This window comes from Scatophagus argus, chromosome 19 (genome assembly GCF_020382885.2).
Source record: "Scatophagus argus isolate fScaArg1 chromosome 19, fScaArg1.pri, whole genome shotgun sequence".
Classification (NCBI taxonomy): domain Eukaryota; kingdom Metazoa; phylum Chordata; class Actinopteri; family Scatophagidae; genus Scatophagus; species Scatophagus argus.
In genome coordinates this window covers 17,471,210-17,487,889 of record NC_058511.1, presented here as the reverse complement: position 1 = coordinate 17,487,889, position 16,680 = coordinate 17,471,210, and the positions used below count along the sequence as shown (strand labels likewise).

General features: G+C 40.5%; 1 protein-coding gene across 3 annotated transcripts in view; it reads right to left on the bottom strand.

Annotated features, from left to right (window-relative positions):
- LOC124050555 (centrosomal protein of 128 kDa) overlaps positions 1 to 16,680 on the bottom strand; it is a 36,708-nt gene that overhangs the window by 3,542 nt on the left and 16,486 nt on the right. For all 3 annotated transcript variants that reach the window (XM_046373226.1, XM_046373224.1, XM_046373223.1), the window contains 8 exons: positions 15,652 to 15,816; positions 14,306 to 14,470; positions 9,687 to 9,746; positions 8,028 to 8,220; positions 5,750 to 5,799; positions 4,465 to 4,488; positions 605 to 682; positions 171 to 284 (listed from right to left, as the gene is read on the bottom strand). In XM_046373226.1, the coding sequence (XP_046229182.1) occupies positions 171 to 284; positions 605 to 682; positions 4,465 to 4,488; positions 5,750 to 5,799; positions 8,028 to 8,220; positions 9,687 to 9,746; positions 14,306 to 14,470; positions 15,652 to 15,816 (849 nt within the window). The remainder of the gene's footprint in view (positions 1 to 170; positions 285 to 604; positions 683 to 4,464; positions 4,489 to 5,749; positions 5,800 to 8,027; positions 8,221 to 9,686; positions 9,747 to 14,305; positions 14,471 to 15,651; positions 15,817 to 16,680) is intronic.

The following is a 16,680-nucleotide window of genomic DNA, read 5'->3' as shown; positions in this document are numbered from 1 at the left end:
CCTTACCCAAACCACCAGTGTTTGAACAAAGCAGCGCAATTAGTGACTGAAATAGAAAAAGTGTGGGCTGTTGTTAGGGAGTACAGCCTCTTGTCAGGCATTATAAAGCTCATTTTTCTTAAGTAAAGAATAGCATCTGTCCGCTGTATGTATTTGTGTGTACGTCGTACTCTATACTCCTGGATTCTGCGCTTGGACTCATCCAGCTGGTGCTGTAAGTCCCAGACGATCTCTTTGTATTTGGTGTATCGCTGCTCCACCATCTCTCTCTGTCGCTGTGACTCCTGAGGGCACAAAATGGAGGCAGCGTCACCATTACTAAGCACACTAAAGATACGGCTGTCCTCAACTGGGCCAAAAGGAAAAAAAGCCTGAAGAATCTAAACAGTCTGCTAAACAGAATGCACAATACTGATTAACTGGATAATTGTGACAGTAATTATATAAATATATAAGGATATTCCCTTGGAGCTTTTCTGCATGGTTTAAATTTGATCTTTACTCATGTTTTTGTGTTTTACTGCACCCACTACTGGATCTAAAAAACTGTACTTTATTGTAAAAAAACAAAACCAAAGAAAAAGTAGGCTTTAAGTGAACCCACCTCCAAGTCTTTGAAGTTCTCCATCAGACACTGTCTCTCTGGAATTGCCTCCAGGTGGTCCAGGGCTACTCTTGTGTTCTGAAAAACCACACACACAAAATCAGTTCATTTACATAAAAATGTTAATTTCAGACAACCTGCAACAAGTATAAACAAGAGTGACTGTGCAGGAGATTTAACTGAGAACTTAGTACAATATCTGTGTAAGCGCTTAAAAAAAAAACAACAACAACAACAACAAAAAATGTTTTGGTGTTGTGATTTTCATTATAAAAGTAAAAGTATAAAAAGTATAAAAGTATAAATTACCATGTAAAAGATGAGTAGGAAGGATTACAGTGCCACAATGTAATATTATATAAAGAGTTATTCACTGGTAAATACCGAGGCTACACCACAATTCCCTTGATCACCATCCCTTTCTCTCATGTCTTTTCCTTTTCCTTGATCTTCAGTACGTCTCATTTAAAGCCGAGGAAAAGATGAAAGAATGAGAAGCGAGGATGGAATAATCAATGAAACACATTGCGTGAAATGAGACGTCAAAGGTCACTTGAAGTGATGATTACTGATGATGGCTGCACAGCTGGATCAGCTGTCCGTGGGCTTTAACTGCTCTGTTTTGGCTACTGATGCCTTTGTATCTGCAGAAATAATGGGATGAACTGCCCAAACAACAAGGGTGCACAGCTGATACCGTTTGTTATGTCACTTGATCAGCACATTAAACCTGGGAATGGTAATGCATTTTAGAAGCTATTTTTTTGTTGTTTGTTGAAATTCTCTTTATATTCTGACAGCAATCAATAAATCAAAAGCTCTGACCAGAAAAAAAAGAGGTATCTATGGCCTGTTATAAGCCCATCCAACTGCCTGTATACCTGTACACACACTATGCCTGTGATTTCATTCTGCATGGGTTGCTTCAGCATACAAAGACATTTTGGACACAATGCTGTGCTTCCAAGTTTGTGGCTACAGTTTGGGGATGAATGACTGTGACCCAGTGCTACAGGAATGGAGACTGCAAGCCAGGCTTTTTGGTCCAACATCAGTGCCTGACCTCACAAATGCTCTACTGCATGAATGGGTAAAAGATTACCACAGAAACACTCTGAAATCTTGTGGAAAACCTTCCCAGAAGAGTGGAAGCTGTCATAGCTGCCTCAAAGAGATGAAACTGAACGCAACTGGACTTGGTTATATGTCTTTTAAGACATATTGCCTCTCCTCCAAGAGGCTTCATCAGTGCATGCTAGTCTAGTCTTGATGAGCATGTACTGATGAAGCCTCTTGGAGGAGAGGCAAAACGTCTTCAAAGACATATAACCAAGTCCAGTGTTTTTTTCAGCTGGATGCTTTCAAAGTTTAGTTCATTCTTCCTCTGTCCAATGTTACAAACTTCAGCTTTAAAGAAATGCGGACATCCTAATTTGTGGATTGGATAACTGTATTGTGTTTGTCTAGCCTACCATGCACTACTATTAAAAAGTCTTCAAGTAGCCCAGAATGCTGCAACTAGGAATCTTAAACTAAAACCAGAATATGACCATATCTCCACCGACTCCATATCCATGTCAGATCAGACTTTAAGGTGCATCTGATGACTTCAAAATTGTAAATGGGTTCTCCCTGTACTCTCTGCTCTCAGAAGACTGGGCTCCGATGTGTTAAAAAGAAGTCAGCAGGCTGCAGGGCCTTTTCCTATCACGTCCCATTTGACTGGAATAATCCCTGCTGACATCAGACAAACTGAATCTGTTGAGGCCTTTAAATCTAAACTAAAAAACTCATCTTTTCGCCTTAACTTTCAATTAGTACTTATCTATGGCTCAAAGAGAGTGTGATCTTGTTTAAAGTGACTGAATATAAGAGGGGCTCCCTCGGTTTCTGCCCCCAGATTGTCCTAAGTCAGGTCAATTTAGGTGAGCAAACTCATCTTCAAGAGCAGAGATACCTGTGAAAGCATGTACGCCCTCCAGCACTCACAAAGCAGAAACTCTGGTGTGTGGTGGCTGCTTTGTGCACCTGCTGTTTAGTTTGGAAAATGTGGTTGTCATTCTTTGCTTCTCCCTGTGTTTTTGAGTTTTGCCTGTAGTTGACTGTGCAGCTCTGTTTTTGAATTTGTTTGTGAGCATATTGTTGGTGGTGATTTATGACATAAATCTGATGCTTCATTTGTCCTTGCACACTTCAGGAGTCCTTCCTGTCACCACTTTCTTTCCGATGGATCGATCTCAGTCTCCAAGGATCTATTAACACTAGTACTTTAAGCCCAAAAGAAAATTTAACTGAAAGACTGCAAAGTTTTGGTTTTGACTGCATGTTCTAGCATTTTTTTTTTTTTTTTGCTTCTTTTCACTCCCACTTCTCTCTGTTGGACCATTGGCTGTCCCAGAAGCTGTCTCTCCTCTCTGTTGGTGCCTCATTCAGACGACCTGGACCTTCATCCACCAGGAGATTCGGCCTCTCAGCCTCCTCTCCCTCTCTGCTTAGTTTGCATGCTGCCACTTGTGTGGTCTGTCCTCTGCCCAGATCCCCATGGTGGAGGGTGGAGGGGGGGGGTGGATCAGATCCTACTGAGTGGGTGACATCTGAAGCTGCTCAGTTAACCTCCTGGGTCCATACTCTAAGCCTATGTTATACAATTAGATTTCATCAACATAACTGTATATGCTATGATTTTCTGCTGAGAATGTAGCTCTGTACACATGACATCTATGCTCCACATCTATTCTATCTGTCCCAGGAGCCCTCTTCTACTGCTCTTGTTAAGGTTTCTTTCTTTTTATTATTATTTTGGCCTTTACTGTGATGGTGTGAGAAAGAAAACACAAATAGAGCGAGGAGGGGCAATGGCATATATAAAAAAAATGTCTGAAATCTAATTGGGGATGCTGAAGTTATATATGTAGCATCCATCTTAACCACTTGACTACCAGGACTTGAAAGATAGAATTTTAGTAAAGTAATCCTTTTAATATATAACTCCTCACAGCTTCTGTGACACAAAGTAAAAATGGTGTGCTGAGGCTGACATGGTAACAGGCATGATGTCATACTGTCTGCTAAATTCAAAAGCTAATTGAGGATACAACACACTCAGTGCAATCTTTGATTAAATAACTGTTCTAGCCATGGTCCACTCTATTCAGCCATTCACTGTATGTTTCAATAGCCTTTCAGACCGAGCATTTAAGCATCAAAGGAACTGGTTGTTACAAGGCGTAACACTGATTGCTACAATGAATGGCACAAGCAAGACTGCGGCCTGAACCGCACCTCCCAGACTGAGAGGAGGACGGTCAGTGCATAAGCACAAATTATTCAATGTGAAAGAGCTCCGAGGTGTTTCCAGTTCTTTCTCACAACAGCACACTGCAGGCGCATAATTGTGATGGATGGACAGTCTTCATCTATTTCTTTTATTCGTTCAATAGAGTAAAAAGTGCTTGGGTCAATAGAACCTCTTAGTAGTGCTAAGTAATTTTGTGTTGACATCTGATAGCTGATTAGGGATGTTAGTGGTGAACAGTGTGGATGGTGAGGTCAATACTCTATTGTCAGTACAGCTTGGTTCTTAACCCCATCAACAAGACTTATGGTGATCAACAGAGCTTCAAGCCTTGACTAAAGTAATCATTTCTAACCCTCTGTTGGCCTCTATGGGTTGCTAAACAAAGATAGCCTTAGGTGAACCTGCCTACACGGCTGCATCAAATCACGCTGTAAGTCAACATGACTCCTGATTTAACAACTCCAGGGCACTTCAAACTCCAAGTTTTCTGAACCTGAATATACATATTGATTTTCTTTAACTCTATTTATTACTTTATTTAAAGAAAGACATCAAACCTTACCATCTCCAAATCCAACACACGGTCCTGTAAAGACACACACAAAGTCAGCAATATTACTTTATATTCATATAAAAATAAAAGTAACACCCAATACCAAAATAAGGTTCAAACTAACAAACCGAGCTCAAACAGTGTGTCCAGGTAACTGCTCGAAATGGTAGATAAGCAGAGAGAAACCCAGTGTGTGTGGGAGAACACTGAGAGAGGAGAGGAATAGTGTTCCAATAAATAGGTAACAAGGGAGGAAAATGCATGGGGCTAGGGAGAGTCAGTACAACACAACAGGCTTCTTATCACACATGCCGACACACACACACGCACACACAAAGACAAACTGCTCTCACCGCTCATCCAGCTCCTGAGTGATGTTCCCTCTCTAACGATGCATAAGTGATGCTATGCCTCTTATCTGCCACTCAAACACACACACCTGCTCTTTCTCCCCAACCGGCTGCCTCTCCTCTCGTGTCTGTAATGTGTTGATGGTTTGTAACAACGGTGCTTTCTTTTCCTCAGTACCCCAACCCCCTCCAACTTCTTACTCCTTCCTCGTCCCTTACTCTATCAGTCTTTCCCCTCTACATGTCTCTCTCCTCATCCTTCATAATTAAAAGCTCGGCTGGGTCTAAGAGGGCTGATTAATTGCACACAAGCTCTGGCAGGTGCCATCATGCAGCCACAGATGGGACCTCAGAATATACAGCACGAGCATATTTGCAGAGGTACAAATACATGTTCTGAAAGAACAAATGCTTAGCAGACATATTAGTGTATGTGTGTGTGTGTGTGTTAGCGGGCATGTGTTTCACTGTGTAATGTTGAGTAAAGGGCCGACGAGGTGCTGGAGGCCAGTCCAATCCAGACTAGGTGAATTGGTGGCCTGCCAAGAGTGGATGCTGTTGTATTGAAAGACAGAGCCAAGGCCTCTGGTGGCTTTTAATCTCCAAGGCCTCGTGTCTGCAGTAATTAGCTACTTGTCCAAGCACGGCTGCAAGGAGTCTGTCAGGCCCACGGCTGTGTACTAATGTTGCAGCACTGCATCACAGAATTCAGATGACTAAAGCCTCAGCAGGTACTCAAAAACAATCCTACAGATATGCAAAACAGAAAAGAAATTTGAAGGCCACGTAGTATACAAACAGAAGTAGTACCAGCTGTCTCCTTTTGGAAACACAGTTGAAAACAGGCTGGATATTAAAAAAAAATCCACCATTTATGGTGCAGATTTACAGGCACAATGATCCAAACAGACAGATGAGGATTAATAAACACGTGTAATGCTAACCTGAAGGCTCCTCATTTCTTCCTCCTTCTTGCGACTCCTCTCCAGCAACCCTGAAAGAAACATTGCTGTTGATGAGTTTGCACTTGATTGCCGACCCAGTGTCAAAGTATCAGCACTGCAGTCAGGGGATATGCTGACTTTATTCTCCCTCTACAGTGCTTAGCTGCTACCCAGGCAACTGATGAATGAATTTTTTTTTGCACGCCCAGCTGACCTGCAGTGCACTGACTAAAAAGACTTACTAAAACTATTTAATTGTCAAATATACATTACTGAAATTTGCTGTACTTGTATTGTGTAGGAAATATGCATAGGTTCAGGATCTGATAAGGATCAGGGGCAGAACAGCTGGAAAAAGACAAACGGTTCTGCTTGCTGGCGGTTGTAACACCAAATTATTCTTAATTATAATCACTGTCTCTTTGTTTAATGAGGTGTTAATTTTGAGGAATAACTCCGATTTCATTTAGCAAGAGTTTTATAAAGCAAATACTTACCCAAGTTTACTCTGCTTGGCTTTACGCATTAAGTGTTTTAATGAAATGGTGGCAACACATTATGAGAATAATAAAAAAGAAAGAAAATGTTCACATTTACTTCAAATATTATTTCATGTAAATTAGATTTTTAGATTAGATTAGATTAGATAGAGTCCTGTGCAAGCACTGAAAGGAAAACAGACAGACTACGATCCTAATCTGACACTAATAAATTCACTGTGAGACAATTACTGTACATTGCACCAGAGTTCTGAAAAGCACTGGCATTAACCAGTTATTCTGCTGAGATAACTAGACAAATAGTTTTATAAGGAAAATAAATCTCATAAGAATGCAATTTCCAGACTGATGACATACAGAGACAAGAATCAGTTGTGATGGAGACAGGTACGATTATATAATTAGCATTTCCCACATTGCATAGTTGAGTGTTTTGTTGCAAATGCATCATGTCAATAGCACTCATCATAACGTCAGTATTCATGCATGGCAGGGAGTAATGAGTGCGGTCTTGCTCTGAAATAATCACAACAAGAGAGCAACCACATAACAGAGAAGCCATATTCAAAGCACAGCTGATAAAATCTTAATTTGCACGCCTTCAATTCAAATAACCAGATCCTGTGGCTGTTGTGACATGCAGATTACTTTTAGGTCTAATTACTAGAGAGACCATATCGGTGCTTCTGCCTGGAGTGAAAACAGACAAGGCTACTTCTGTCCAAGTCTGATTGGGTCCAAAGACAGAATGAATTGCATTTCCAAAGGGGATGAGGAGATGAGGCTGCTTCATCAGATAGCTTATCTGAATGGTGCCATACTACTGCTAAACCAAAAAACAAAAAACAAACAAACAAGAAAAACCTCAGTGACATTAAAGACAGTTGATTTGTCTCTGTGTACAGGTGTTCCCTGCTCACGTCTACCTTTCCCTCTATTTATGGTCTTACGGGGTCTTTTACATCTTTTTCGTTCTGTTAATGGAACGCAAATTAGGCCTATTTCCCTGTATTGTTCAGATCAATCGCTAAAAACAAGTTGTTCCTCCTCCAGTGCTTGCAGCTCATTAGGAGGAATTCTGTCAAAACTGGGACTTTGGATGGGGGGGGGGGAGAATAAAAGTCCATTTCCTGTAGAAGTGTTCAAACGCATTAAGATGCTTTCTCAAACATTTGTAATCAAAACCAGGCCCATGTGCATGGTCTTTAAAAAAACAAAAAACAATGCTTCATATGCACAGGCACAGACATTTTAACAAGCATCCATTTCTACTCCCAAAAAACACTAAGTGACACCAGTGCTTCGGTAACATGCAGACATTACATTAGTTATGGCTCTAGTGATGGGGCAATTAAATGTAAATGAGACAGAATGAATGAATAAATGAAACAGGAGGTCAGTGTTTGACTAGCCTGCTCGATCAAAAGGACTGTTGGTCCAACAGTCAAGGAATAACTGCATTTTCCTTGAGAGCTTGCTATGGTAGAAATTCATGCTGTTTCACCTTAATAAATTCAACATACATGGACAACCGAAGGATTTCACACGACATGCTTTTTTCTTAAATTGGGTATAAGCTGCCTAATAAAAAACACAAAGCCCGATTAGTCTCACACGATGCTGTGCTTTAACATTTTATATTGGGTGCTTTCATGACTCACTGGCATGCTTTGATGGCATAGTATAAATGAGGAAAAATACTCAGGCGCTGCATTCTCACTTCCTTCTTAAGTGTGAAAATCAATGTGAATGTATTTTCCTCATTTAAGACTGCGTACCTCTCTTTTCAGTGCCGAGGGAGTGCAGCAGCTTCTCCTGCTGGTCCAGGCGCTGCAGGAGAGCCGTCTGCTCCGAGTCCCGGCTCTGCCTGAGCGCCTTCAACTGATCCCTGGTCTGTTGATGCTGCTTTCTTAGGCGCTGTTCTCTTGTGTTGCTCTCCCGCACCTCCTCACACAGCCAGCGGAGCTTGGTCTGGTTGGTTAAATAAATACAAAAACCAATGCACAACTGTTTTTGATATGGATGACGTAGGAAGCAGAAACATTTTTAGAAGAGGAAATTGCTCATAACTACTAAGGCCTCAGTTTCAATCTTGATATTTTGCATTTCAGACCCATTTTAATGATTTTCCTAACATAAGCATGCATACAGTACTGTTCATCAACTGCTTTTCTGATGCAGAAATCTGCTCAATAATTAATACAAAGAACATTACACAAGAACTTAATTAAGTCACCCAAAGTGACTGATAGAAGAAAATCACAGGGGACTCCTGTTGTCCCTTGAAAGTCAAATCCTCTCATAGAAAAATTTCATATTAATCCCTCTTCTATTTAAAAGGCGTTTTGCCCCAGTACTGTTCAAGCTATGAGCTTATTTTATGCTTTTTTTCCCCTTTTGAAATCATTTCAAATACAAAATATAATCATTACTTTGTCATTTTCAGAAACATTTGCAGGCAAGAGCACAGCCAAAATGTGCCAAAAAAACACAGTGGCCAAAGTGGTGTGGAGCACACCGTCAGTTTAACGGGTAATTAAAATAAATTTACAATGCTTCACTGAAAGAGTTGTTACAGTACAGCCATACAAAACAAGCAAAGATTTAGAGGCTCTATAAGCCTGTAAATCACACCTAGATTTTGCTAACGTAAAAACTGCTAACTAGGGAGCTAATTATCACTCTTGTTCTCTAGTGTCGTGCTCCTGTAAATGCACGGCGTGCAGAAAGCTTTCTGACAGGAGATATACATTATGGTGATAGACACTATGAACAGTGCAAACACATTTTAATACAGTATCATGCATCACTGCCACAGCCATAATTTCTTCTGTGAAACACATCATTGCAGCACTAAACAGGAACTTATTTCTCTTGGAAAAAAGCCAGGAAGCAATTACTATCCAAACAAGAAGATGAGGAAAAACTTAACAATCATCTTAGAATATCATCAATTAAAAGAGGCTCAATAAAGCAAAACATCAAGTTAACCTCATACTGAAAACCAATTACATAATGTACTATGACTGAACTTGTAATGGCAGTGCTCTTATGGAATCACATTCAGTCACAGATCCCAAAACTTCACAGTTTGATTATGAGCACTGCTGGCTCTCACCACCCATCAGTGCTCAGCTGTGGAGACTGGTTTCCTCAACAATGAGTCTTCTTTTCTGCCAAGTTATACTACAGTAAATGTTGCTTTAAACCAGTAAAGTACAAAAATACAACCATACCACTGCTAGTAAAATACTGTAATATCTGCAAGAACCACATTATTGATTACACATATGCTGTGCTCTAGTCTTTCATTAATCTTTTATACAGCATGAGCTGAAATGAGCATGATGTAATAGTGTCACATACTTAATCTTTCATTTATATAGTTGATTATTTATTTTTGGGGAAGGCAGCCCTATTGCATGTAATAATCATACCTTTGTCTCAGCTAGCCAACGGTGAGGGTCTTTCACTAATCCAGGTTTCTGGGAGATCGCCTGTTAAAGAAGAACAAAGATAAATATAAATATGAGCTTTCCTGCCTTTGTTTGCATACGTTACGTTATAAAATCGCGTAGTGAAAGATGTTGCATTTGCTATTTCAGAGATGTACATTAAGCTGCCTGTATAGACACAAAATATATTAAGAGACATTGTAGGAGTTATAGAATATAAATAGGAGGATGATGAGGGACAAACAGGATAAAAATCAGAACAGCGTCCTGTCAAACTTTGAATTTTTTTAAGGACCTCTGCCAGCTTAAATAGGTGTGCATGTGTGTTAAACAGCCTATGACACTACACACACTGGTGCACGCACACACAGATGTTTTCTGTGTTTGTGTCTGTGTGTGTGATGAAAATGAGCCCAGGGAGTACATTCCATCCTTCCCAGACAAGCTTGTCAGCATCAGCAATACAAACCGACTGCCTGCCAGCTGCTAATGACTGCTGACACACACACACATTCAGAGGGAGAGAGAGCACACACTCTAAAGACAAAAAGGCACTCAGATACACAGATAAACAGCCACATAACTATATTGCACTCAGTTAAAAGCACACCTCCATGAGGACTACGCAGCTGATGAAAATTTTCACCAAAGGTTAATAATCTCATTTATGCTTCATTACATGCATGTTTTACATGAGTAGATGAACATGTGTGCTTGAAGTGTACCTGAAATGGAACATTAGATATGTCTGTAATAATTCAAGACTCACACGTACTTTAGTATATTTAGACGCCATTAGTTTTTTGAAAAGCCTTTTTAGATAATGACAATGTAGATACAGACAGGAAACCTGCAGAAATAAAGTAAAATGACATGCAACGAAGGATCACTGGGCCTCAAGGACACCCCAAAAGTTTTATCCAAAAGAGAAAAAAACTCTCATGTGCCCTGATGTTCTCTCTGATTCAGCCAGTAATGGTAATACTGTGTTTACAGATGGTCAAACAAGGCTTAGTAGCATGCAGATCGGTTTGAGCCGCCAATTGTTTGGGTCAGAGATCGGTGATTGTGAGACTTATTAGTGGCCAAAAGACTGTCGAGCAGTTAGTAGTACTGACACAAAATTCTGGAAAGCTGCAATTATTTTATCTTTTATCATTACAATCCCAAACTAAAACGTTGAAATATCCACTAGGAATGTGCGCTTCCACACGCTTTATTTTCCACCACAGTTTTGCTAGATTATATCATGCTGCAGTATGGAAAAGTTGTGGCACGTTCAATCAAACCTGCTTTTTTTTTTCCTCCATAGACAGAGCCCTCTGCACTGGCATCCCTGCTTCGTCACCCAAAGTTGCCTCATAAATCAATAAGGCAGCTGTGTTTTTGATGCAGGGATAATGTTGATCTGTTTGTCAGCAGCCGTTTGTCAGTCTTCGCCTATACGAGCCGCTTTGTGAGGTTATACTTGGGCAAGGCTTCAAGCTACATGTGAACATCAGCATGCTAACAGGCTGAAGCTGATGAAATGTCATTAGCCTTTCAGGTATTGATTGAATTAGCCATTAGAATCAATCATCTGGGAATCAAATGTGTGTACCAGACTTAATGAAAATCCTTCCTCTACTTGTTGAGATATTTCAGTCTGGATGAAAATGGCAGACTGATCGACTGATCTCCATCTCTAGAGGTAAGTTGCTAGTGTGGCAAAAAAAATACAAATCTAGTACTAATATTGCAGTGCAGTCTGTTTGAAGTCATTTGCTCACATGCTCATATGGATATATGAAAAATAAATAATTGCTACTTTGCCCCATGATCAATCCATCCAAAGTGTTTTTTGCAAATCTGTTCAGAAAAAACAGTGCAAAGCCATAACTCCTATCCTGCCAGAAAGATTAAAAAAACAAAACAACAAAAAAAAAAAAAACAGAAGACACAACAAATGCAAATTCACAGGTACAAACTCATATAAAAAGGAGACATTTTTTCAAGCATACCCTTGTGGCAAAGTGTTTATGCATGATCAACAGACATGGAAAGCGAGCAGCAGGATTTTTTTTGGACTCTTTCTGTCCTGTGCCTTGGCAAACAACAATGTCACTGCACAGGTGTCAAGCAACTTTTTCAAGTTGTCACTCAAAACCAGATCCAAGCAAAATGAATTTCCCAAGTTGTTGCCACGGCAGCTCAAAGTATGGCAATGAAGTACTACTGTGCAGAGGTCTCTGTCTCAGGGAGTGTACAACTGCATGGCAGAGCGTGTGACTGTGTGGGAGGATAAAACATGCCTCTCACTCTCTTTACTCTTTTCCGGGACCATCAAAGGCAGCTCTGCACAGTGGCAGACAAAAAGGAGGTGAAACTGTTGAAAAACCGAACAAGTAGGCTGGGAGTTGAAAGTGCTATCTGTGGGGTTGAAGTGAAAGAAATACCGCTATTTTCTCAGCAGCATTGCCGTGGAATCCAAGTGTCTGCCACTGCTAATTTAAATGTGTGACTGCATGGTTTATACGTCTCTTTCAGAATGCAAGTAAATCTGTGACTGCAAGTCTTTGGTTACAGTCTGTTTGTTTCACCTCCTGCTGAGAAAACGGTAAAGATGGCAGAGTTTAAAGAGAAGTAAAAGGTGGAGATGTTAAGACTAAAAGCAAGTAGAAAGAACACAGCAAGGTGTTTTTATAGAGATTAACACTGTGGCATTTCTCTTCATTACATCGTTACATGTGGAGGAAGACAGGAAAGACTGAGGAGACATAACAAAACATGACAATCGCTCTAGGCTGAATTCAAACACCGAACTTTGTGTTTACATGGTGTGCACTGACTTGATCCAGCTGAGTCCAAAAGAAGAAGTGGACGGGAAGTAAGTCACAAGTGATCGATACAGAGGGAAGTAACCCAAGAAGAGATATCCCACAAGGTTTAAGAAAAACAATCTCTGACGTTAGGTGGGTTCATAAACTGGTAAACTCCCAGTCTTCCATATGACACTGCACCACATGTTCATATGACTCTTTATATTAGTGTTACTAAAGAAAAAGGAGGAGGTTACCAAGAGGTAAATGAAACCTAATAGAACCTGAAACTGTTAACGACTCCTCATTAGGCCAATCACTAGTGAGTTTGACTTCTTTTCAACATGACAGATTACAGATGAGGTGAGGCATTTGCTTGCAAGTCTAGCTGCAGCACTGCTGGACCAGATTGTAGAATCCATATGAGCAGATAAGAGCTGCCTGGGCTCATTAGCCTGGAGCAGCAGAAAACTAGCTAAAACATTCGCTTTGTCAGTGGTACTGTGGAAACTTTGCTGTGCATAACAGGCTTTAATGTACATACTAGTTACATATTGTATTGGTACTGTACATTCAAAGGAATTCCTTTTCCAGGTACTCAAAACTGTACAGAATGCCAATACATGGATGAAAATTCTACATTATACCATGCTTTGGTGAGTACTCCTGCAGATGGTGAATGTAATAATTATTATAAAAAGGTTTTTTGTCCCTTTACAGAGACACTAATAAAAACTGGACAGTAAGCAGGTCGGATGAGTTAGATCATGAAAATGAAAATTCCGGGTTGTGGGTGGATGAAATAATACATCATTAACTTGCAGTCTTCCCAGATGCCAACAGGATCTAATGTTCCCTGTTCTTTCACACACGCAAATGTCTCACACAATCCAGATTCATTCAGCGAAGTTGTTTAGAGGAAAGCAGTCGTCCTCCTGATAAATCCTGCACTCCACCAGAGCCGTCTAAATATATTTATTTCAGAAGAAGTACGTTTACTCCATCCTGTCAAGTTTATACCTAAAACTTGTAGTTTTGCTGCTTAAATGCACCACAATATTTGCAAAATACTGACACAAAGCTCTCTAATCACTCCACTAAATCGTTAAAGAAAACTCTCAAACACTGACCAGTAGAGCTGGAATGAAACATCCATGCAGATGCAGGCCTTCAAATCGGAGAAAGTAATTTGTTTGGGTGGGTGCCGGATCGAGGATTTATACGTAGGCTACACGTGGATTCAGATGGCATCGGAACTGATCATACAAGCAAACAGCAAAATCAGGTTCACCACAGCGAAGTGCCATATTCTTAATTGAAGTAGAAAGTGATTTTCAGGTAAAACGTACAGAAACTACATTGGTTAGTCAATAGATCCATCTGGGAAACAGAAGGCTGCACTCCATAAAGCAGCTGAACATTTCTTTCATCAAGTACCACAGCATTTTGGTACTACATTAAAACATTGTAATTCTACTTGTTTGTGCACACAGAAACATACAAACACACTCTCAGGGTGCTAGGTAATCACGATGGCAATTTTCTGATTTGGCTTGTTGACCAAATGATTAAATGACTAGTTGAAAATTCAATCCACAGATATTTTTCTCAGGAGTTGGTGGACCATAAGAGCTAGACCAATAATGGACAACTCCAATGGGATGCTCCTGTTGCTCTGTGTCTGCTGGGTGTGTAAACAATTGCTTGCCAATATGTTTAATTACAAGCCAGTGGTATATCAGCTTTGTGCAACAACACGAAACAAAACAATACAGAATTATTATATAACGTAAAGTAAAATACCTGCAGTTTGTCTTCATTGTTTCTAGCAAGGCTGCGACAAGCTGCATCTAGTTCCTCACCCATGGAGGTAAGAACAGCCTCTTGCTCTGCTTCCATCCGCAACAACCTCTCCTCCAACCTAACAAGCTCCGACTCCGTAGCGCGTCTCCGGTCACCTGACCTGACCTGTGGAGGATGGAAGAGAGCAAATTAGCACTCGCTGTCGGCTGTTTTCAGTTCTGTCATTTGAATACGAGACGGTGTAAGGTCGCTCATTACAGCAGATATTCCAGGGAGTAGAGAGATCCAGGTAAGGTTAGTGCGATATCAATTCTACCAGTTCTTACAGTTTACTCAATAATACATACTTAGAAGGACAGACAGACCCACATCAGTTTCCTCTCACTCAAACAGACATAGTTAAGTTTTCCCTCACTGGCCTGCATGGTCAATAGTTTCAGGGTCCCCACCAGGACATGGTCAATCAATATATCCAAAGCGCAGGAACCAACTGATTATTGCTGCCCAGGGACCATGGATCATTATTCTGTCCCTGGGATAATAAAGCACCCGTGTTACATTAATAAGAGCCCCTTTTTCTCCATTCACCCATTTTCAAATCAATACATGGATCCCCCCATAGAGCCTCGTACAACTTATCAGGGGTCTGACAGAGAGGTGAACAGGGGTTCAATACTTCTACTGCTGTTGTAAAACACCGAAGGGCATATTGATGAAGTCCCTTTAAAAATAGTGCTGAATTGGCATCACTTAACCTTTCGAACCATTCTTAGGTTTGTATGATCACATGACCTTCCCAGATATCTTAGCTCTTGGAAGAAAAAAAGAGCAATGCCTTTGTAGATTAAGGTTTATATATGTATTTGTTGCATCTTGATGCAGCCATACCTGATTCAGCAGAAGAGAGTGTTTTGTGGTGATCTGATAAACTGTTTACCAGACAAACAAAAACATTTTGACTGCTGTGTGGATAACTAGTCCTCTAGACTAGAGATGCATTGTGTGGTTATCTTGTGCCTTGCCTTGTTCTCCTCATGAAGTTTATACAGGTATCAAATGAGTTGTCAAGTTACAGTGGTGCTTCTGTTGATCCATAATGGCAGCTGTTGGCACTCATATCTGCACAGTATTTCTTACCATTTAAATTTCTTTCACTTTAATGTGTGGACTTTTTCCCGTCATGATAAATTAGAATCATCGCAGACACTTCAATACTTCTGCAGAGCACTTTTTTCTGATTTATTTCACTGAAAGGACAACAGATACTTGGCATTTACTGGAAGTTTCACATCATTCGATATTAGTCATTATATTTGCAAAACACAGCAAAGTGAAGCAAGGCTTACTTTGTCATCCAGTTCCTGTTTGAGCAGCTGGTATTTTCTGTGGAGAAGTGTGTGTGCCTCCTCTTTTGTGTTCAGCTGTGTTGCCAGCTTATCACACTCATCCTTCATTCTGTCCAGCTTGATGTGCAGCACCCCACACAGCTCCTTGTCTGATGCTGCATCTGCCTAGTAAAGAGTAGATGTGTTTAAGCCCGTGATACACAGGCAGTGATTATCTGCAAAAATATTCTTCTGCAAAAAATATTAACTTAAAGCAGGCTGCAGTTCATATGATTTCCAGAATTTAAAAAAAAAAAACAACAAAAAACTGCGAGTATGAGCATCGTAGTGCAAATGCAGTTTTACATGAGACATAAATGCTGCTGCCCTTCTGTACAGTTTGCATGTTCTCCCTGTGCCTGCGTGGGTTTTCTCCGGGTTCTTCCGGCTTCCTCCCACAATCCCAAAAACATGTACATTAGGTTAACTGACTACTCTACATTGACCCAAGGTGTGAGCATGTGTGATTGTCTTGTCTTTGTGGGTCAGCCCTGCAATTGACTGGCGACCAGTCCAGGGTGAACCCCGCCTCTGGCCCGTAGTCAGCCAGGATAGGCTCCAGCCCCTCCCCCCACGACCCTGATGGATAAGCGGTATAGAAAATGGATGGATGGATGGATAAATGCTGCCTTGAGGATCTCACATGCAGCATGCCATACTTGTGATACTATTTGCAAAAAAATTTCAAGCAGTCAGGTACATCGTGAATTCATAGGTCTCACACAGCATCATTCATCACCTTAACAAAGAATATCACGTAATGGGTCAAGAGAATGGTAGCAAAAGCCACTGTCAAGACTCTGAAATTAAGTCCTTAAGTCACGTATGAGTCCAGCCGAAGCTAGCAAATTTCACACATCAGTGTTCAATCTACAATGATCACATTATTACACAGAGCTCAAGACATGGTAAAGTGGAATGAACAACAATGACTGAGGAATGGTAGTGACAGGAGTGATATAAACAAAAAAAAATGGAAAAGCAGAACCG